The following is a 21,310-nucleotide window of genomic DNA, read 5'->3' on the forward strand; positions in this document are numbered from 1 at the left end:
AATTTCATTTTGGTATTGACCATTTGGTGATGACCATGCGTAAAACCGTCTCTTGTGCTGTTGAAAAAGGGTTAAGATACAGTTTACTTACAATTTCTCTGAGCCACTATAAGCACATCCTCTTATGGTACCACCACCACAATGGAAACAAAAAACTTTTTCATCACCTGCAAAATTGCTTCTGGTTTTTTGTAGTTTAACCCCTTATGTCAATTCCCAGATGCAGGCAACGCCCCATCTGTTTTCTCTATATATAGTTTGGCCCCCTCAAGAATGTGAAGTAAATGGAATAGGCAGTAGGTAGACTTATCCATGAGGATTCTGTGAGGGAAAAGGATATATAGGTGACTCGTGGATGTGCAATGTACATGGCACCTGAGTATAGTGAAATGGGTTGATTGTTACCTACCTATTCGTCAGGTTGAAGGCTTTCACTCTCTATAATGTGGATATGTATTGTCTGTTTCATTCAATGCAATTTCTCTTCTATGTGTGGAAAGGTTGTTTTATGAAATAGGAATGGCAAATCTTTTAAAAGAAAGTGAATCTTCTTTGTAAAAGTCCTCCATCTGCATCTGAGCAGTACTTACCAGGACACCAACACTGCACAAGCACAGGTACCGCAAGCACACCGTAGTCATTCAAACGCTGCTCCCTGGGTCACACAGGGACAGCCCACATGGCAACCCTGGCAGCCCCAAAGTGCCCGGCTGGACCTGCCCATTAGAGGTGAGAGTCTCCCCACTTTAAGTCAGCTGAGTAGCAGGCTTTATTGCATCTGCAAGCTTAACCAACTGCTATCATGCAAAGGAACATAAAAGCCAACTGCGGGGATTCGGACTTGGACATTTTGGGGCATGATTACTGTGCCCACCGCAGCCAGTGCTCTCTTCACGGCTCACCTACTGTAAATTCTTGGATTGTGCCAGTCTCCCTCAAGAGTCCAGAGAGAGAGGCAGACCTGGGGCTGATGCTGGTGGGGTGGGGGTGTGATGGGGAGGGAGCGTCTTCCCAGGAGTTGGACAGGCAGCAGAACCAGGCAGGATGGGGCCTAGGGCTCTCCAGGGCAGCTGCTGCTGTCACCCAGGCTGGAGAAGCGGCCTGAGGGGGAAGGGCGACAGGGGTGCGCTGAATGAGGCTGGGCTTCGGCCTTCCTCCTACCCCCTGGGGCCCAGATGTATTTCTTTAGCCTATGCCTCAGGCCCTGCCACGGATTTCCCACTGGAAGTGGAAGGCTTGGGGCTGAGCCAAGGCCTGTGATGTATGTTTCCAGCAACATTACAGTGAGGTAGTTGGTCTGAACTGTGCGCTTAGAGGAGGGAAGTTCAGTTCAGTTCAGTCGCTCAGTCGTGTCCGACTCTCCGTGACCCCATGAATCACAGCACACCAGGCCTCCCTGTCCATCACCAACTCCCAGAGTTCACTCAAACTCATGTCCACAGAGTCGGTGATGCCATCCAGCCATCTCATTCTCGGTCGTCCCCTTCTCCTACCGCCCCCAACCTTGCCCAGCATCAGTCTTTTCCAGTGAGTCAACTCGTCGCATGAGGTGGCCAAAGTATTGCAGTTGCAGCTTTAGCATCAGTCCTTCCAATGAACACCCAGGATCGATCTCCCTTAGAATGGACTGGTTGGATCTCCTTGCGGTACAAGGGACTCTCAAGAGTCTTCTCCAACACCACAATTCAAAAGCATCAATTCTTCGGCGATCAGCTTTCTTCACAGTCCAGCTCTCACATCCATACATGACCACGGGAAAAACCATAGCCTTGACTAGATGGACCTTTGTTGGCAAAGTAATGTCTCTGCTTTTTAATATATTATCAAGGTTGGTCATAACTTTCCTTCCAAGGAGTAAGTGTCTTTTAATTTCATGGCTGCAATCAGCATCTGCAGTGATTTTGGATCAGGGAGCCTGGTAAAAAGTGAATGAGGGGTTCTGTTCACACCCTCCCACCTCCCCTTCCATGAGCTTCTCCACTTCCTCACCCTGGTGACCACAGGCTCGGGCCCCTCTCTGCCCAAAGGTGGTGCCGATGCTGCTGCTGGACTTCTCCCTGCGCACAGCTTACCCACATGTCTCTGTGGGCAGAGACCTCAGCTGGAAGGTCTCTGCCAAACTTACTCACTCGGACAACAGCAAGATGTGCTACACAACCTGGCGATAACCACTGGGTCAGGGTCAGGTCACAGCTGTGTATTAAGTGATCAAGACCAATTGGTCCTGGGGTAGGGGGTGCGTCTGAGTGGAAGGAGGAAGTTCCACCAATGTTCTACCCCGACCCTGAGGTCTCTGACTGTTCCAACCCACACGTAGTCTGTCCACCTGACCTCATGCCAAGAGACCTGGAAGGGAATAACGTGAGAGTATGGGGAAGTGCTCCCCATTGTCCAGGTGCAGTCACACCTAACTTCGCTTCCTCATGGCATCCATTTGCCCCTGCCTCAGGTAACTCATGTTGGGCGGTCTCCGGTTTCTGACATGAGCAGCAGTATCCCAGGTGCTCTCCAGAGCCACCCTTCCCATTTTCACCCATCCACACCCTCAGCAGTTGGCAGATATCAGAGAATGGCAAGGTAGGATCCAGAGCCTCCTCCAGCGACTCCAGCACTTTGAGAGTCCCAACACCCTGTCCTGAGCTTTGGTGAATCCTGCATCATCCCCCTCCTACATTTGGGGAATGTGACAGCACCCCTTGAATAATGGGGATCCGACCCTTGCTTCACCTCACTCAAGGCTTTACAGAACCTGGACCAGTCTCGACTTTCTTTACTGCCTGAATCCCATCCTTCTGCCTCAAGGGCATTATCCTTGCAGACTTCTGTTCACATAGAGAGATGTCCAGGCACCAACTCTGAATGTGCTACCTACCATCATACCCCCTTTTGTGTAATAAAACCCTGATCTTTCAGGAATGGTGTCAGGCAGAACCTACCCTCAGTTCACTCAAACACAGATCTGTCTCTCTGAGTCTCAGGCTGGCACAGTCCTGGAGTGCTGGCTGAGGCAAAGGAAGTGTTCCCCAACTCCAGCGAGGGGGAAATTGAACACGGAGTTCAGACTCATTGTCATGGTCCCTAACGAGTTAGTCTGGGATACTGTACTGGGATACTCTGGGAAATATCATTTGTTGGAAGATCTGTGTCATGGGTCTGGTCGAACATATTTGACAGGGACCCTGCAGAAAAGAAGCTACTAACCACACTTGCCATAGAGCATGATGGGCCCATTTCCACTCATGGGTGTAGAGAGGCTCAGGCTGGAGGCGAGGGTGGTCAGCTGGCTAGGGCAGGAAGGATGTGAACACACCAAGGACTGCACCATCCATCTCTAGCTGCCAGGGTGCACTCTGACCCAGGTTGGGAAAAAAACAGATGCGTCTCCTGACCCCCAGCCCAGAGACTAGCCTGTTTCCTGTGTTCCCTGTACCTTCCCTCCTGCTCCCCAGCTCACTGGGTCCGGGCTTCATCCCCAAGCCCTTTATAGAATCCAAAGAAGGAGAAGCGAAACTATTGTTGCCTGAGTCTCAGGGGTGAGGGCTGAACAGGAGAGGACGACAGTGTGCAGGCTCCAGTGTGCAAGGTGGGACTGGGGCGGGGCGGGGGTAGGGGCAGTAGGGGCTCCACTGAGAGGGCGGAGCCTGGGGAGGGAGAGATGAGCACACCTGGGCCCGTTGCCACCTGCTGAACCACACATGCAGGCAAGGTCACCAGTGGCAAGCCAGGGGAGGGAGGGATCGAGGGTGCTCTGACAGGAGAGCAGAGTGGTCAGGGTAAGCAGGACAATGAGTGCAGTGAGGGAAGGGTGAAAGACTGGAGCTCTGTAAAGGGGTCATGAGTTCCTTCTGACAAGGAGGCAGAATGGCAGCAATGAATGGTAACTGCTAAACCCCAGAGGAGGGTGTTTAGTGAACTAGAAGAGGGCCTTCAGGGAAAGGGGAGGACGTGCCAATGTGGCTAGACAGAGCCCACACAGAACACAGACTGGGGGCACGCGGCTGGCCTGACGGGCTGGACGGTAGCAGAGGCTGACCCAGAGTCCCCACCACAGATTCCAGAGATACTGTTCTGGAACAGGCTCTGATATGGAGTGGCTGCCCACCAGGCCTTGCCCCACTCCACCAACCCCTATCCCCCAGAGACAGGGCAGAACACAGAATATGGGAAGTCCTTTAATCAACAACTGCTGTGAGACTGGGGCAGAGACGGGGCAAAACAAGGGGCAGAGGATGCCCTGGTGGAGGCAGAACAGGAGGCAACAAGCTTGGCCACAGCTCGCCAGCCCCAGAGGTAAAAGCTGCTCCTCTTGCAGGAAGATGCTGGGCTCAACCTGTGAAACAGCAGAGTCAGGGAAGAGCCTCAAGCCAGGGCCAGCCCACAGCCCTGCTCAACAGCCAGGACTGTGGGAAGGGGTATGGAGTGTGTAACACTCACTTCAAAGCACTTGGAACTTGTAGGCCAGGTGCTGCATGGCTGCTGCAACAGGGAGAGGCACAAGAAGGTGCTCCAGACAGAGGGATATAGAAGCCTGTCCCCGTGGGAAGCACCTAGCCCTGCAACCTGAAACCCACGACCCCAGCCCTGATGCAAAGAGCTCTGGGCCTGATCACTCCCCACCACCTGATTTAAATGTGGAGCTATTTCCTAAAATGAACCAAAATATGCCAGCAGCTCTCAAGTTCAAAAATTGTCTCGCAAACAAACGATCTAACGAGAACCTTAGAGGCCCTTCCAAGCAGAGGTTAAAGGGAAAAATCAACAAGGCATCTCTACAAGTCCTATCAGAAGGACCTCTCTAGGACTCAAATGGCTGGCAGAGTGTGCACGCAGTCCACACAGTACTTTGCTACTTGTCCGCACGTCCAGCTGAACACGCACCGCACGCTCCAGGGACAGGCTTGCTAGGTTCTCCTCCCCACAGGAATGCTGATCCCTGCGAGGCCCCCTGCACCGGCAGCCCACCCCACTTCAAGGGCCCACCCCGCTTCTGCACTGAGAACACACTGCTCTCTCTCCCTGGTTCCTGATACTGTAATGCTCCTTCAGCTCGTCTCTCTCTGTAGCACCAGACACTAGGCCAACAGATACAGGAGGAAGAGAAACGGTTAGTATACACTGCCCTCCCATCGCCTCCTTTTTTTCTCTCCCCAGGGCCACCCACCCAAAGCCAGATGTCTAGAACGGCAAGGGAAAGACTTTCTTCAGTGGAAAGGAGGTGGGCTCCTTCTGAGGGGTGTGGGATGGGGACGAGGTGGGGAGGCCTACACATTTCAGTGGAACTCGGATCCAGATTCCACCATGAGGACTGGGTGTGCATTTCAGGAGCCAGAGGAAGCACTACCCGAGGACAGTCCAGCATTCCCCGTGGCTGCTGCTTCCTTTCCAGTCCTGGGGAATGGTCAGTCGGTTCCTGGTCACCTGAGAGGGAAAGGGCACACAATCCAGCTTCCCAGGCTCCCAGTGCCGTGGAAAGGGCCAACCAGGCTCTAACGCGAGGTGAGGCAGCACCTCGATCTGCTGGCAACAAGCCTCCCCTGCTCTGCCTGCCAGGCTACACCTTCTCTATGGGCCTGCCTCCCCTGTTCCCCAAGAGCAGCATTTTCACCACTGCGGTCCCCAAGGACTGTGGTTCTGGGTTCGAGTCTCTCAGAGCTGCAGCCACAGCCAGCACCTAGGAGAGCAATGTGGGTGAACAGCACTTGACAGAAAAGGCTGTTAACCTGCAAGGTTACAGCCAGAGTAGCTGTTGGGGCACTGCCATCGATCACCTCTGCCAAACAAATCCCACACAGAGGATGATGGGGCCAGGGCCAGCCCTGTTGACCCCTGGATTCCCATGGAAGAAGCTGCCTAGGAGCAAGGCTGAGCCCCCAGGGGAGAGAGAGACAGAGACACAGAGGTTTCTGCCCTCACCCCTGGTCCCTTCCCCCTATATCAAAACCCAAGACACTCATCTGAGGGTTCAGGCCCTCTGGGCATGCCTTCTCCCCAGTTCAGGGCCAAGGGCTCTGACTTTCCTGGATCCTGGGGGTCTCTGATGTTGAGGTCATCACTGCTGGGTCTCCATGATGTGCCCACGGAGAAGATGGCCAAGGCCAGTGAGTGGGCAGCTAAAAGAGAGATTTTTCACCAATCTGGACCAAGGATGTGTGTGTATGTTTACCTGTGTGTGTACCAGTGGATTTATATATCTCTGTCTGTGTGTGTGTGAGCAGGTGTAATTTGGGACTGGGCTGAGGCAGGGGAATGGGAAGAGAATTGAAAGGCTGATCTCTTTAGCACTTTCTCCATCAGTCAGCCCCAGGCCAGCAGGCAGAGCTGAGTTGGGGACAACAGTGAGGCACTGAGAAAGCCCGGGCTACCTGCAAGAATTTTGGGGAACAGCTGGGAAGTAGGATTCACGAAAGTGCTGCATCTAAACACTGAAGCTCTACGAAGCTTTTAAGGGGTCTCCTTGACACAATTAAGCTACCAGCCCTCCCTTCCTCTCTAGTCCAGACTCACGGAGACTGGAATCAGTTCAGGGTGGAGAACCGAGCCCAGCACAGCAAAGTGCTACTCTAATGTTTGTCCCCAGTAAAAGGGCCCTAATCTGGCATCCTAATGTCTCACTGACCAAGGGGCCCCCAATGTCGTCCCTTCAGAGACAGACGGAGGGAGCACGGGTGAAGAAGTGACTCCTGGGGAGGGTAGCGGGGGAAGAGTGAGGAGAGAGGAGGGGTCTGGCCTACTCGGCCCTTTGTGAGTGGGTGTCTATTTGGGTCGTTGTCTTCTCCTGACACCGCCATTGCTGCCACAGCCTCCCATGCCCTCCTGGCCACAGGTTTTGCCCCAACGCCCGTGTGCTTGGACTCTTTGATTCCCAAATGGACCAAGGTATACCTCTTGGACCTCACAAGCAGTGGAATGCCAGAGACTGAAGGCAAGGTGGCCGGTTACAGTGGAATGGCTGAGGTTCGCTGCTCCCAGGAAGGGAAGGTTCTCCCCAGGGCAGGTTTGGAGACGCCCCGGAGGGATTGCTTCTCCTGGTAGTGACCTAGGAGGCTGTCTGTAGTGGCAGCTTCAGTAGCTGGCGCTACTGGCACTCCCTGGTAGCTCTGCCGGCGGCCACCCTTCCCCCAGAGCTCGCTCTGCATTTTCTTAGGTGGAGAGATGTTCAGCTCTGCACGGCCCTGCCTGTCTTGCCTTTCCACAACCGTAGTGAATCCTCGCAGAGCGGAGGACAGGAAGGGGCCTGGCACGTTAAGCAGGAGATTCTCCCTGCCTTAGACAGTCGAGTGTCTGGGCGTGTTCCTAGGACCCTTGAGGCTGTTGAGCTTGGCCTGGCCTCCTTCTTTGAAATACATGCTCACCCTCATCAGCTCTATCTCACTGAGCTCATCAGAGGACTCGGAGTCAGACAGCAGCCCAAACGGGTCTTCCGAGGGGGACCGCTGGTGATCCGCAGCCACGTTCAAACTACTCTTAGTGGCTCTCTTAGGGTTCCCCCAGGCCCGGCCCGCCTCGGCCCCACTGACCTGGAGAGGGCCGGCAGCAGCCAGCACCGCTGCCCCACAAATCTGGAGGACTGTGCCTCGACCGCTGGATCTGCCTCGATGTCGGCCCACAAGGAGGACACATCAGTGATCGCATAGCTCTCTGGGGACAGGTATCTGCGGATGCCCAGTACGTCCAGGATGCCGCTCAGCTGCCGCAGGACGGCCGCCTCCGACTCGTCAGCCAGCTGCAGGGCGGGCGTCCCCTTTGTCCTCGACCAGGAAGCCAAGACGGCCTTCGCAGCCCCTCAGCACCGCTCCCCCCGCTCCCCCGCTTCCAGCACCTCCCGCTCTGAGTTTGATCCCTCAGGGCTTGGGTACCCACCTCCACCCTCACCCTCGCCACCTCGCGGTGTCCTCACCTCGGAGCCCAGTCCAGGTCCCTGCGGGGCTGTGGAGCCGGCCTGAGGGACGCGGGTCTGCTCCCTGCCCTCTGGGCCGAAACCCGCTCCCCAAACTGACACTTCACCATCTGGGGAGCTCACGTAGCGATCTGGGTGACCCCGGACCTGGGATGCAGTTGCGGTGGCAGTGGTGGTGCCAGTCACAGAAGGTGAGGCCAGCGGCATCTGGAGCGAGCGGTCAAGCACCACAGGCACCTCACGCACAAGATTGTGGCAAAAGGCGCCGGGGTTTCAGCTGCCCGGGACGCCCGCGCCATGGCCTCCTTATTGGTCCGGTTCCCGCCAACCAGCGCGCGCCTTGTTGGCCCGCCCCCTCGAGGAGCAACCAATGGGGCCAAAGGCCTCCTCCGCTTTGCTGCCACGCCCAAGGGTCATCAGGGCAGTTGAGTTGGCGGGGGAAGGGGATGGTATGAGTACCTCTGTCAAGCCTCTCGTCCCACCTCCTCCTGTCCTGCCTTCCCTTTCTGCTTAGAGTCACAGCTCTGAGCCCTGACTGTGCAAAATGAGTGGAGCGGGAAGCAGGAGGGTCCGGAGGGCCCTGGTCTCCTGGGAGGTGAGGATGAAACGTCAGAATGGAGACGTGGGCATTAGAACGTGCTGAAAGCATTTGCCAGCCTCCCTTCCACCACAAGCCTTACGACCCAATGAGAGAATGGGCAGAGGAGTCCTGCACTCAGTGATCACTGGTCGGCGTACTTCTCCATACGTGGCCAGAGGGCAAAGGGATCCTATTTTTGTTCTGCAAGCAATCTGCCTCATCTGCTTCCATCAAACGTTCTTGGCAGGCAGATTTCGGGGACAGACTGGGGTTGACCTCACTCCCTCAGCTCTTTCTTTTCCCCACTCTGAGGTAATTCAAAGAGGGAGTTTGAGTGTCCAGTTACACCCACAAAGAGGCTCACCACCGCTAATCCTGGAGATGTAAACTAACACCATGAATTGGGTTTCACACTCTAGGACGACAAGCTTCCAAGAGCTTAACCATTCCGGGAGTGGGAGAGTTTAGGAGCAAACCCCTGTGACAGTGTGCACCACCGTCTTGCACAGAGATGCATTTGGGAGGTAATTTGGCAAAATCTATGAAAAGCAACTTATACAGCAGGGACCCTGTGCCTGGCACTCTTCTAAGTGCTGTACGTAAATAGTAATGCTTCCTAGTGAGACTCCTGGGACGATAGTACCAATGATTACCAGCCTCTTACAGGTGAGGAAACAGGTTCTGAGAGGTTCAGCCACTGGCCCAAGGGCATTTGGCCCATAGGGATCAGTGGCAGAATTGAAGCCAAGCAATATGACTCCAGAGTCCTTGCTTTGAGCCAAAGGTTTAATCTTTAAAAAAAAAAAAAAAAAGCTATTTTTTCTCTGTTCCAGGAAGTCCGCTGCCCGGTACAATTTCCAGAGACACGCTGGTACTTGTACGAAAACACATGCACAGTGGTGTTGGTGATGGGAAAAACTGAGAACACTCCCAATTCTCTTTAGTAAGCAAAGGGATCAATGCAACATGCTGTGGCATCCAGTAGATTCAAGTGTGGCAGTCCAAAGGAATGAATCAGGCCATTATCGATTTCAAAAGCATCCTCCTGACTTCATACTGCAAATTGCAGGATGATGGTGTTGGATACATGTCTGTAAATTTATGAAAACCCCAAATGAATCCTATCTTATGTTTGATAGCCTTTGGGTGTATGTATGTTTCAGGTTCTGAAGTGTGTTTCTCACTGGCTTGGACGTATATTGGCTAGCTCCTAACTGGATCCAGTAGTTATATGGAACACAGTTTTGCCCTTGCATCTTCCCTGGGTTGGTTAGGAAGGTGTACAGTAGGTTTCCTTTAGGCTCAACGCTGCCTACAGGTACCCTGAAAGCAGCCGCTGTCAGTCTGACTTCAATACTTCCCTGCTGGGTTCAATCAGTTCTCCAATGGTATGATTATTTGGCCACAATACTTATTCCTTCAGCTGGAATAGAAGATATGCCATATAGAAGCTTTAAGAAAATTCATATAGAAGCTTTAACAAAATTCACCCAGGAAGCCTTTAATGATAGTAACCAAGCCATTAGTTTGCTCAATTCAGAAATTTCCATGATAATAAAAGCAGTCCTGCAGAATGCATGGCCCTCAATATTCTAACAGTTCCCAAGGGGACCTTATACTATAATACAGTGAATGCTGTCTTTTTATGCCTGAGGAGTCTTCTAACACAACCCCCTTTATGATGTATTCGAAAAGTCAAATTTCTACTCTGAATGATCCTCTTCCCAGTTTAAGGGAAATGCTAGGAAAATGGTTTGGTTCAAGAGAGTACTGATTTAAATCTTTACTAACAATATTGTTCCTCTTATTGGCAACTTTGATTACAGTCTGTGTATCTTATAAAGTGATAGTGTCTTGATTTTTGTACCGTGTATCACCTGTTCCTAGTAAGATAAGGATATCTAAACAACGTGTTGTACTTCCTTGTTCGCTCAGTGCTAAATAGTTAGCGTGCCAATGCAGGATACTTGGGTTCAGTTACCGGGTCTGGAAGACCTGGACAGTCTCTACTTTCTTTACTCCCTGAATCACATCTTTCTGCCTGAAGGGCATTATCTCAGAAGACTTTATTCACAGAGAGAGATGCCCAGGTACCAGCTTTGAATGTGATACCTACCATACCCCCTTTTCAGTAATAAAACCCTGGTCTTTCAGGAAGGGTGTCAGGCAGAAGTCATTTCACTTGAACACAGATCTGTCCCTCTGATTCTCAGGTTGGCAGAGTCCTGGGTGCTGGCTGAGGGATAGGAAGTACTCCCCAAACTCCAGCGAGGGTGAAGTTGAACACGGAGTTCAGACTCCTTCTCATGTGCCCTAAAGAGGCAGTGTGGGATACTGAGCTGCGGCACATCATTTGTTGGAAGATCCGTGTCAATGGTCTGTATTTGACACAGTATTTGACAGGGACCTTGCAAGAACAGAGACCTACTAACCACACTTGCCATAGAGCATGATGGGCCAATTTCCACTCAGTGGTATACAGAGGCTCAGGCTGGAGGCAAGGGTGATCAGCTGGCTAGGCCAGGGAGGATGTGAAAACTCAAAGGACTGCACCATCCATCTCTAGCTGTCAGGGGGCACTCTGCCTTGGGTTGGTACCAAACAGATGCCTCTCCTGACCCCGTGCCCGGAGACTAGTATTTCTCCTGTATTCCCTGTACCTTCCCTCTGCTGCCCATCTCACTGGGTCCAGGCTTCATCCTCAAGCCCTTTAAAGAATCCAAGGAAGAAGAAGTGGAATTATTGGTGCCCGAGTCTCAGGGGTGAGGGCTAAATAGGACAGGAGGACAGTGGGCAGGTTCCTGCTTGCAAGGTGGCACCAGCTGGGGTTCGGGGCAGCAGGGACTCCACTGAGAGGACAGGGCCCGGCAAGGGGGAAGATGAGCACACCTGTGCCTGTTGCCACCTGCTGAAGTACATGTGCAGGCAAGGTCACCAAAGGCAAGCCAGGGGAGGGATCGAGGGTGCTCAGAGGAAAGCAGAGTAGTCAGGGTAAGATGGACCATGAGTTCAGGGAAGGGTGAAGGATTGAAGCTCTGGAAGGAGGTCATGAGTTCCTTCTGACACGGAGGCAGACTGGCACTGATGGATGGGAACCGCCAAACCCCAGAGAAGGGTGTTTAAGAGAACTAGAAGAGGGCCTTCAGGGGAAAGGGAGGACGTGCCAATGTGGCCAGACAGAGCCCACACAGAACCCAGACCAGGGGCGCTCCGCTGGCCTGATGGCCTGGATGGTGGCAGAGGCTGACCCAGAGTCCCCAACACAGGATTCCAGACGTACTGTTCTGGAAAAGGCTTTGATATGGAGCAGCTTCCGACCAACCTCACCCCACTCTCCCAACCCCTATCCCCCAGAGAAAGGAGCGAACACAGAACACGAGAAGTCCTTTAATCAAAAACTGCTGTGAAACTGGGGCAGAGAGGGGGCAAAACAAGGGGCAGAGGATGCTCTGGTGGAGGCAGAACAGGAGGGAACAAGCTTGGCCACAGCTCGCCGGCCACGGAGGTAATATCTGCTCCTTCTGCAGGAAGATGCTGGGCTCAGCCTCTGAAACCGCAGAGTCAAGGAAGAGCCTCAAGCCAGGGCCAGCCCACAGCCCTGCTCAACAGCCAGGACTGTGGGAAGGGGTATGGAGTGTGTAACACTCATTTCAAAGGATCTGGAACTTGTCGGCCAGGTGCTGCAGGGAGGCTGCAACAGGGAGAGGCACAAGAAGGTGCTTCAGACAGAGGGATATAGAAGCCTGTTCCCCTGTCCCCGTGGGGAAGCGCCTAGCCCTGCAACCTGAAACCCACTCCCCCCAGCCCTGATGCAAGGAGCTCTCCATCTCCTGAGTTAAATGTGGAGCCGTTTCCTAAAAGGAACCAAAATGTGTCTGCAGCTCTCAAACTCAAAAATTGTCTGGCAAATAACCAATCCAACAAGAACCTCAGAGGCCACACAAAGCAGCTGTTAAAGCCAAGGCTCAACAAGGCATCTCTACAAGTACTATCAAAAGGAGTTCTCTAGGGCTTGTCTGGCTGGCAAAGTGTGCACACGGTACTTTGCTACTTATCCGCACACCCAGCTGAACAGCAGAATCCAGGGGCAGGCTTGCTAGTTTCTCCCCACAGGAATGCAGATCTGTGTGAGGCCCCTGCACCAGCAGCCCACCCCACCCCCAAGGGCGCACCCTGCTTATGCCCTAAGAACCCGTTGCTCTCTGTCCCTGGTTCCTCATACCAAGTTTCTCCTTAAGCTCGTCTATTTCTCTCTGTAGCACCAGACACTAGGCCAGCAGACACAGGAGGAAGAGAAATGGTTAGTATACACCCGCCGCCCCTCCCCTCCTCCTCTCGTCTCCCCCAGGCCCTCCATCCCACAGCCAGGTGCCCAGACTGGCAAGGGAAAGACTTTCCTCAGTGGAAAGGAGGTGGGCTCCCTCCCTTGGGTGCGGGATTGGGATGGGCGAGGGGCCCCACACATGTCAGTTGAACTTGGACCCAGATCCCACCATGGGGTTTGGGTGTGCATTTCCAGGAGCCAGAAGAAGCATTACCCCAGGACAGCCCTGCCTTCCGGGTGGCTGCTGCTGCCTTTTCGGTCTTGGGGGGTGGTCAGTTGGTTTCTGGTCACCTGACAGGGAAAGGACACACAATCCAGCTTCTCAGGCTCCCAGTGAGGTAGAAAGGGCCAAGCAGGGTCTAACGCGAGGTGAGGCAGTACCACCCTCTGCTAACATCAAGCCTCCCCTGCTCTGCCCGGCAGGAAGCCCAAACCTTCTCTCTGGGCCTGCCCCTCCTATCCCACAGGGGCAGCCATTTCACCACGATGGTCGCCAAAGACTGTGGTTCTGGGTTCAAGCCTCCCAGAGCGGCAGCCACAGCCAGCACCTGGGACAGAAATGTGGGCGAAGAGACTTCACAGAAAAGGCTATGAGCCTGCAGGTCTACGCCCAGAGTAGCTGTTGGGGCACTGCCACTGATCACCCCTGCCAAACAAATCCCACACAGAAGGTGATGGGGCCAGGGCCAGCCCTGTTGACACCCTGTTTCCCATGGGAGAAGTGGCCTGAGAGCAAGCCTGAGCCCCCAGCAGAGAGAGAGAGAGAGAGAGAGAGAGAGAGTGGGTCAGAGACAGAGGTTTCTGCCCTCACCCCTGGTCCCCTCCCCCCATATCAAAACCCAGGACACTCACCTGAGGGGCCAGGCCCTCTGGGCATGCCTTCTCCCTTCTTCATGGCCACGGGCTCCAAGTTTCCTGAAGCCTGTGCGCCTCTGATCTTGATGTTGATGCTGCTGGGTTCTCCCCGATGCACCCGTGGAAGAGATGGCCATGGACTGTCAGTGCTCAGCTAAAAACAAAGATTTCTCACTGATCTGGGGTAAGGATGCGTGTCTGGGCGCACGCATGTGTGCACCGGTGCATTTATATGTCGATGTCTGTGTGTGAGAGAGCTCCTACGATTCAAGACCGAGCTGAGGCAAGGAATTGGAAAGAGAATTGAAAGGCTGATCTCTTTAGCACATTCTCTGTCAGTCAGCCCCAGGCCAGCAGGCAGAGCTGAGCTAGGGACAACAGTGTGGCACTGAAAAAGCCTGGGGTCCCTGCAAGGAAGGTTTAGGGAACATCGAGGAAGTAAGAATCAGTAAAGTGATGCGTCTAAATACCGAAGCTCTGTGAAGCTTTTAAGGTGTCCCTTCAAATCAATTCAGCTACCAGCTCTCCCTTCCACTCCAGCCCCAGCCTCGTGGAGGAGGCTGGAAACAGGCCAAGGGTGGAGAACCGAGCCCAGCACACCCAAAGTGCTACCCTAACGTCTGTCCCTAGTAAAAGGACCCCAATCTGACATCCTAATGACCCAGTGACCGAGGGCCTCCCAATGATGACCCCTGAGGGATGGAGAGAGGGAACACGGGGTGAAGACCTGTGTCCTGGGGAGGGTGGGAGGGGGAAGAGTGGGGAGAGAGGAGCGGCCTGGCCTACTCACTTGGCCCTTTGGGACTGGGTCTCTATTTGGGTCGTTCTCTTCTCCTGAAACCGCCACTGCTGCCAGGGACTCCCGGGCCCTCCTAGCCACGGATTTCTTCCCAGCGCCAGTGTGCTTGGACTCTTTGACTCCACGAGGATCCAAGGCAGACTTCTTGGGCTTCCCAAGCATCGGGATGCCGGAGATCGGGGGTAAGGTGGCCGGTTCCAGGGGAGTGGCTGAGATTCCCTGCCCCCAGGAAGGGAAGGTTCTCCCCAGGGCAGGTTTAGAGGCACCCCCGAGGGATTTCTTCTCCTGGGCCCCCTTCTTTCTAGGACAGGGCCGCGGCAGGCTGCCTGTAGTGCCAGCTGCAGTACCTGATGCTACTGCTACTCCCAGGGAGCTGGGCAGGCTGTCTCCCTTCCCCTTGAGCACGCTCTGCATTTTCTTAGGGGGTAAGATGGCCTCCTGCTTTGCATCGCCCTGCCTGCCCTGCCTTTCCACACCTGAAATTAATCCTCGCGGAGCCGAGGACAGGCAAGGGCCTGGCACGTTAAGGAGATTCTGCTTGCCTTGGACATTCGAGTGTCTGGCTGTGTCCCCGGGATCCTCGGGGATGTTCAGCTTGGCCTGGCCTCCGTCTCTGCGATAAATGCTCACCCTCATCACCTGTACCTCAGTGAACTCGTCAGAGGACTCGGGGTCAGACAGCAGCCCGCCTGGGCTTTCTGAGGGGGGCCACTGGCGATCCACAGCCACGTTCAGCCTACTCTTAGTGCCTCTCTTAGGGTTCCCCCAGGGTTGGCCCGCCTCGGGCCCGCCGACCCGGAAAGGGCCGGCCTCAGCCTGTGCCACTTCCCCACCCGTCTGGGCGGCCGCGCCTCCACTGCCGGGACCCACCTCGAGGTCCCACAAGGCAGACACTTCGCCGACGGCGTAGCTCTCCGGGGACAGGTATCTGCGCCTGCCCGGCACGTTCAGGTCGGCCAGCTGCTGCAGGATGGCCGCCACTGACTCGTCAGCCAGATGCAGGGCGTGCCCCTTGTCGTCAGCCGGGGAGCCAGGCCGGCCTTCGCAGCCCGACAGCACCGGCCCTCCCGCTTCCAGCACCTCCCGCTCTGACTCGAAGCCCTCAGGGTCTGGGAAGCCACCCGTGCCCTCCGCCTCGCCACTTCGCCGTGCCCCCGGCTTGGGGCCGGGGCCAGGGCCAGGTCCCCGCGGGGCTGTGGAGCCGGCCTCACGGCCGCTGGTCTGCTTCCCGCACTCTGAGCCGAAACCCCCTCCCCCAGCGGACACCTCATCATCTGAGGAGCTCATGTCGCGATCTGGGTGGCCGCCGGACCTGGGGCGGCGACGATTTCTCAACCGGGCCGCAGTGGCGATGGCGGTGGTGATGGCGGTGGTGATGGCGGTCAGGTCAGGCGACTCGGGCACGCAGGAGAGCGCCGCAAATCACGCGAGGCTTTCAGCGTGCCAGCGCTGTCGCCTCCTCATTGGTCCAGTTCCTGCCAACCAGCACGCGCCTTGCTCGGCCGCCCCCGCGAGGTGTAACCAATGGGGTCGAGGGCGTCCTCTGGTCCGCTGCCAAGCCCAAAGGGCATCCCGGCAGTTGGCGAGGTGGCGGGTGAAGGTCACGGTGCGAGCGTACCTCTGTCAGGCGTCTCGTGCCGCCTCCTCCTGTCCCACCTCCCCTTTCCCGTTAGAGTCACAGCCCTGAGCCCTGACTCTGTACAAAGTGGGTGGAGCAGGAGGCAGGGCGGTCCTGAGCGCGCTGGTCTCCTGGGAGGTGAGGAGGAAACATCGGGATGGAGGCACCGGGCGCCTAGCACAAGCTGAAAGCATTTGCCAGCCTCCCTTCCACCACACGTCTTATGACCCAGTGGGAGAATGGGCAGAGGAATCCCGCACTCAGTGGTGAGTGGTCGGCGTACTTCTCCCTTAGTGGCCAGAGGACAAAGGGATCGTAGGATTGTTCTGTAACATCTCTGCCTCAACTGCTCCATCAAACATTCTCGGCGGGCAGATTTGGGGGACAGACTGGGGTTGACCTCACTCCCTCAGCTCGTTCCCCACTCTGAGGCAATTCAAAGCAGAGAGAGTCTCAGTCAGCGTCCAGTTACACCCGCAAAAATGCTCACCCCGGCTGATCCTGGAGGTGTAAACTAAAACCACGAATCGGGCTTCACACACTAGGACGACAAGCTTCCAAGTGCTTACCCATTCCGAGAGTGGGAGAGTTTAGGAGCAAACCTCTGTGGCGATGGTGCAAGAACTCCATTTGGGAGGTAATTTGGCAGAATCTATGAAAAGCAACTTATACAGCAGAGACCCCGTGCCCGGCACTCTTCTAAGTGCTGTACGTAAATAGTAATGCTTCCTTGTGACATTCCTAGGACTATAGTACCAATGATTACCAGCCTCTTACAGGTGAGGAAACAGGTTCTGAGAGGTTCGGCCACTGGCCCACCGTCATTTGGCCCATAGGGATCAGTGGTAGAATTGAAGCCAAGCAATCTGCCTCCAGAGTCCTTGCTTTGATCCAAAGATCTAAAAAAGCTCTTTTTTTCACCCCTATATCAGGAAGTCCACTGCCTGGCACATCTTCTAAGAGGGAGGGTTTATTTCTAAGATCTCTATTTTATTCCATTGGTCTATTTGTTTATATGGCATGTAACACACAGTTTTCATTACCGTAGCTTTGTAATGTTTTTGAAATCAGGAAGTGCGAGTTCTCTACTTTTTCTTTTCCCAAATTGTTTTCCCTATTAAGGATCTCTTTAGATTCTACTTAAATTTAAGGACGAGTTTTTCTAATTCTGTAAAGCATGCTCTTGGGATTTTGACAGGGTTTGCATTGGATCTGTAGATCACTCTGGGTAGTGTGTTAGAAGGACAGATCCAGTGGAGTGTGTGTGTCTGTATGTGTAAAAGAATCGACCCATTCAATTATAGAGGCTGGTAAGTCCCAAGATCTAGAGGGCGAGTTGGTTAGCTGGAGACTCAGAAGAGCCAGTGGTTTAGCTCTAGTCCGGGTTAGAAGGCCTAAGAACCAAACCAGTAGAGCCGATATTTCAGTTTGGGTCTAAAGGCAGGAAAAGAAGCTGATGTCCCGGGTCCAAAGGCTTTCACGCAGGAGGAATTCTCTTACATGAAGAAAGGTTGCCTTTTTGTTTTATTCAGACTATCAACTGATTAGGTGAAGCCCACCCACATTATCAGGGGGAAATCTGTTTCACCCAGTTGACTGATTTAAATGTTGATCTCATGGAAAAGCACCATATGGAAAGACCCAGAATAATGTTTGACTAAATATCTAGGCACTCCGTGGACCAGTCAAGCTGACACATAAAATTAACAATATTTAGTATTCCGGTCTGTGCAGACAGATGCCTTTCCACTTATCTGTGTCTTTTTTAGTTTCTTTCAGCAATGTTTTGTAGCTTGTGGTGTAAAGTCTTTTGACTCCTTGCTTGAGTTTTTTCCTCAGTATTTTATCCTTTTTTGCTGCTAATGTCAATGGAATTGTTTTCTTAATTTCCATTTCAAATTGTTCTTTGTTAGTGTATAGTAATCCAACTGAGTTTTGCTTTTGGGTTTTGTGTCCTACAACTTTGTTGAATTTGTATATGAGTTCTACCAGTTGTGTGCATGTGTGTGTGTGGGTGCGTGTAATCTTTTGAGTTTTACATGTACAAAATCATGCTATCTTCAACAGAGATAATTTTACCTTTTTCTGATTTGGATGCCTTTTCTTTCTTTTGCTTTCCAAACAGCTCTGGCTATGACTTCCAGTTGTTGAATACTAACATGACGGGGAGAGCGGGCTTCCTTGCCTTGTTCCTTACCTTAGAAGAAGAGATTTCCGTTTTTCCCCACTGAGTATGACGTTAGTTGTGGCCTTTATGATGTCGAGGTAATTTCTTTCTACTCTTAGTCCTTTGACTGCTTTTCCTTGTGAAGGAGTGTTGAATTTTTTATGCATCTATAGAGATGATCATGTGACTTTTGTCCTTCATTCTGTTCATGTGTTTTATTACGATGATTGATTTTTATATGTTAAACTATCCTTGCAACCAAAGGACAAATCCCTTTTGACTGTGGCACATAGTCCTTCTAATGTGCTGTTGAATTGTTCTGCTAGTATTTTGTTGAGGATTTTTGCATCTGCATTCGTCCGGGAAAGTGGCCTGTGGTGTTCTTTTCTTTTGGTGCCCTTGATATCAGGATAATGCTGGCCTCATAAAATGAGTTTGGATGTGTTCCCTCTTCTTCAATCTTTTGGAAGCATTTGAGAAAGATTGGTATCAATTGTTTAAATGTTTGGTGGAATTCTCCAGTGAAGCTATCACTTCTTGATTTTCTTTTTCTTTGCGGGGAGGTTTGTCATTACCGATTCAATCTCATTGTTGGTCTCTTGGGTTTTCTGTTTCTCCTTGATTCAGCTCTGGTAGATTGTGTGTTTCTAGGAATTTATTCATTTCTCCTAGGTTGTCCAATTTCTTGCCACTATTGTTCATAATATTGTCTTTTTAAAAAATTTATTTATTTTGCTTGGTGGCTAATTACTTTACAATACTGTATTGGTTTTTCCTGTTTGTTCTGGTCGCATTGGTTGTAATATCCCCTCTTTTATTTATGATTTTAGTTATTTTAATCTTTTTCTCTTAGTTAATCTAGGTAAGTATTTTAAAAATAATTCTCTGTGTATGAAGAAATTTGCTCACAACAGTGTTTTTTATAAGGGCAAAAAACCCTGACTGCTACTTACTTTTTCATCACAAAAACTGCTAATATCTGTTGGAACTTTACTAGGTGCTAGGCCCTCTATATGCATTATGTGACTTAATTCTCACAACAGCCATGTGAGGTAGACACTAATCTGATCCTTATTTTAATTACGAGGCACAAATATGTGATAACTTGTCCAAAGTCAAACATCTAGTAGGTGGTGGAATCAGGATTTAAACTCTGGTCTTTGAGTTTATATAGATAGAAATCTGTGTTATACAACTATTAGAAAAGGAAGTATGCCGCAATAAAAGATATACTGCACTGTTCTAAGCAAGAACTCAAGAAATCTGCAAGTACCTAAAAACGTTGTATGGAAACATGAATGTCCAGGATGCGTTTCTGGCAACCAGTGGGTCCAAAGGCTCTGAACCTTTTTTTTTTTTTTTTTGGTTCTGGGCCCTGTGTTACTCTGTTCGAGTTGCCAAAACCAAATACCACAGGCTGAATGGCTTAAACAAAAGACATTTAGTTTCTCATAGTTCGGGATATTAGAAGTCCAACATCAAGGTGCCAGCAAGTTCAATTCCTGGTGTAGGCACTCATCTTGTATTGCAGTTGGCCACCTTCTCTCTGTTTCCTCACATGACATTTCCTCTGTGTGTGTGTGGAGACAGAGAGAGGGAGAGATCTGGTAACTCCTCCTCTTATAAGGATGTCAGATCCTTTGGGATTAGGGCCCCACTCTTACAACCTCTGCATGCACTGTGCTTGGTTGCTCAGTCGTGTCCACTCTTGGTGACCCCATGATGTGTGGCACACCAAGCTCCTCTGTCCATGGGAATTCTCCAGGCAAGAATACTGGAGTGGGTTGCCATGCCCTCCTCCAGGGGAACTTCCCAACACAGGGATGGAACTCAGGTGTGCCACACTGCAGGGGGGTTCTTTACTGTCTAGCAACCAGGGAAGCCCAAGAATACTAGATTGGGTAGTGTATCCCTTCTCCAGGTGTACTTCCCGACACAGGCATCAAAACCTATATTGCAGGCAGATTCTTTACCAGCTCCCTCAATGAACCCTAATTACCTCTCTAAAGGCTCCATCTCCAAATTCAGTCACATTGAGGGTTAGGGCTTTAAGATAGGAATTTGGGGGCAACACAATTCAGCCCATCGTAGGACTCCTTTGAGAATCTATTGAAAGCTCTCTACACCCTCCCAAGAAGACTGTACATTGCCCCCCACAACTTTGCACACAATTTCAGGAAGTTCTTGGAAGCCAGGTTGAGAGTCACTGTTCTAGGTCACCTTCCTCTTTTCCCCGATGGATAAACAAGAGGTTCAGACAGGGGAAGTGATTTCCAGCAGGTTAGCAGAAAGACAGGTCTCCTGATTCCTCATCAAGTGCTTGCCCTACGTTACTCTGCCTTGTGTTAGGCCTGTTAAGTCAGCAATCCACGGTGACCCCAAAACACTAGAGATTCTGTGGATGCAGTGAAGGGGAGTGCTTCACCTGGGATGCTCAAGTGAGTGAACAAGGCTCTAGCTATAACTGACAGGAAATGGGCAGATTTCATCGTTTCAAATTAGTCGGGAGGTTGGGAAGAAGCTGCACCGGCTTCAACATACACCCACAAGAGGTCTGCGTGTGAGGCGATGGAGGTGCTTCTGTCCTAACAAACAGCAAAGTGGGGACTGAAGAGGTTAGTAGGACTGTCTGCTGGCCTTGACATGGCACTGTCCCTCTACTCTCAGATTCCTCATTTGTACACCCCTCAGGAGTAGACCTGTTAGATTTCTACAAGAGATTATCTAGCTCTAATTTTCTGTACATCTGTGATTCTGGGGCAGGAACCACGCAGGAAAAATCAGTTGAGGCATTTGCATCCTAGAATCATGGGCAAAACAATTTTTTTCAAAACGTCTTCTGGTGGTGTCAAAGAATTAGCAGTAAAGCACATGTAGTTTAATAATAAGCACGAGAAGACCATTTGCATACTCAGTCATTTAAGGTAAAGTCTCAACAGAAATGTTTCCTCAGTTTCTGTTTCAGGTCCATCCTTAAAAAGGGAGGCGAATTATAATAGCTGGAATTCTGAACAATCAGGTTAGAAGATGGAACAGTATTTATAATGGGAAAAGTTATGTTATCTTTAGG

At 52.0% G+C, this 21,310-nt stretch overlaps 2 protein-coding genes across 5 annotated transcripts; both read right to left on the reverse strand.

The window, feature by feature from the left end:
- Positions 1–4,165: 4,165 nt before the first annotated feature.
- LOC148773331 (uncharacterized protein CXorf49 homolog) lies at positions 4,166–8,202 on the reverse strand. Of its 4 annotated transcripts, XM_088833868.1 has the most exons (5): positions 7,898–8,202; positions 7,518–7,723; positions 5,266–5,418; positions 4,435–4,476; positions 4,166–4,330 (listed from the first exon to the last, which is right to left on the reverse strand). In XM_088833868.1, exons 1-3 carry the CDS (start codon positions 8,102–8,104, stop codon positions 5,415–5,417), a joined length of 417 nt encoding a protein of 138 aa, XP_088689994.1. In that variant the 5' UTR covers positions 8,105–8,202; the 3' UTR covers positions 4,166–4,330; positions 4,435–4,476; positions 5,266–5,414. The 4 variants fall into 4 exon arrangements, with proteins under 4 accessions (XP_088689994.1, XP_055249724.1, XP_055249725.1 ...); XM_055393749.1 differs by lacking the exon at positions 4,435–4,476; XM_055393750.1 differs by lacking the exons at positions 4,435–4,476; positions 5,266–5,418 and having other exon boundaries at positions 7,518–7,652.
- A 3,684-nt stretch (positions 8,203–11,886) lies between these two features.
- LOC129564244 (uncharacterized protein CXorf49 homolog) lies at positions 11,887–15,742 on the reverse strand. The gene is made up of 5 exons (XM_088833828.1): positions 14,447–15,742; positions 13,654–13,810; positions 13,016–13,092; positions 12,700–12,745; positions 11,887–12,168 (listed from the first exon to the last, which is right to left on the reverse strand). Exons 1-5 carry the CDS (start codon positions 15,740–15,742, stop codon positions 12,128–12,130), a joined length of 1,617 nt encoding a protein of 538 aa, XP_088689954.1. The 3' UTR covers positions 11,887–12,127.
- Between the last annotated feature and the right edge of the window lie 5,568 nt (positions 15,743–21,310).

The sequence above is a fragment of the Moschus berezovskii genome, chromosome X (assembly GCF_049115385.1).
Source record: "Moschus berezovskii isolate FMDL1 chromosome X, NW_MosBer_1.0, whole genome shotgun sequence".
NCBI lineage: Eukaryota > Metazoa > Chordata > Mammalia > Artiodactyla > Moschidae > Moschus > Moschus berezovskii.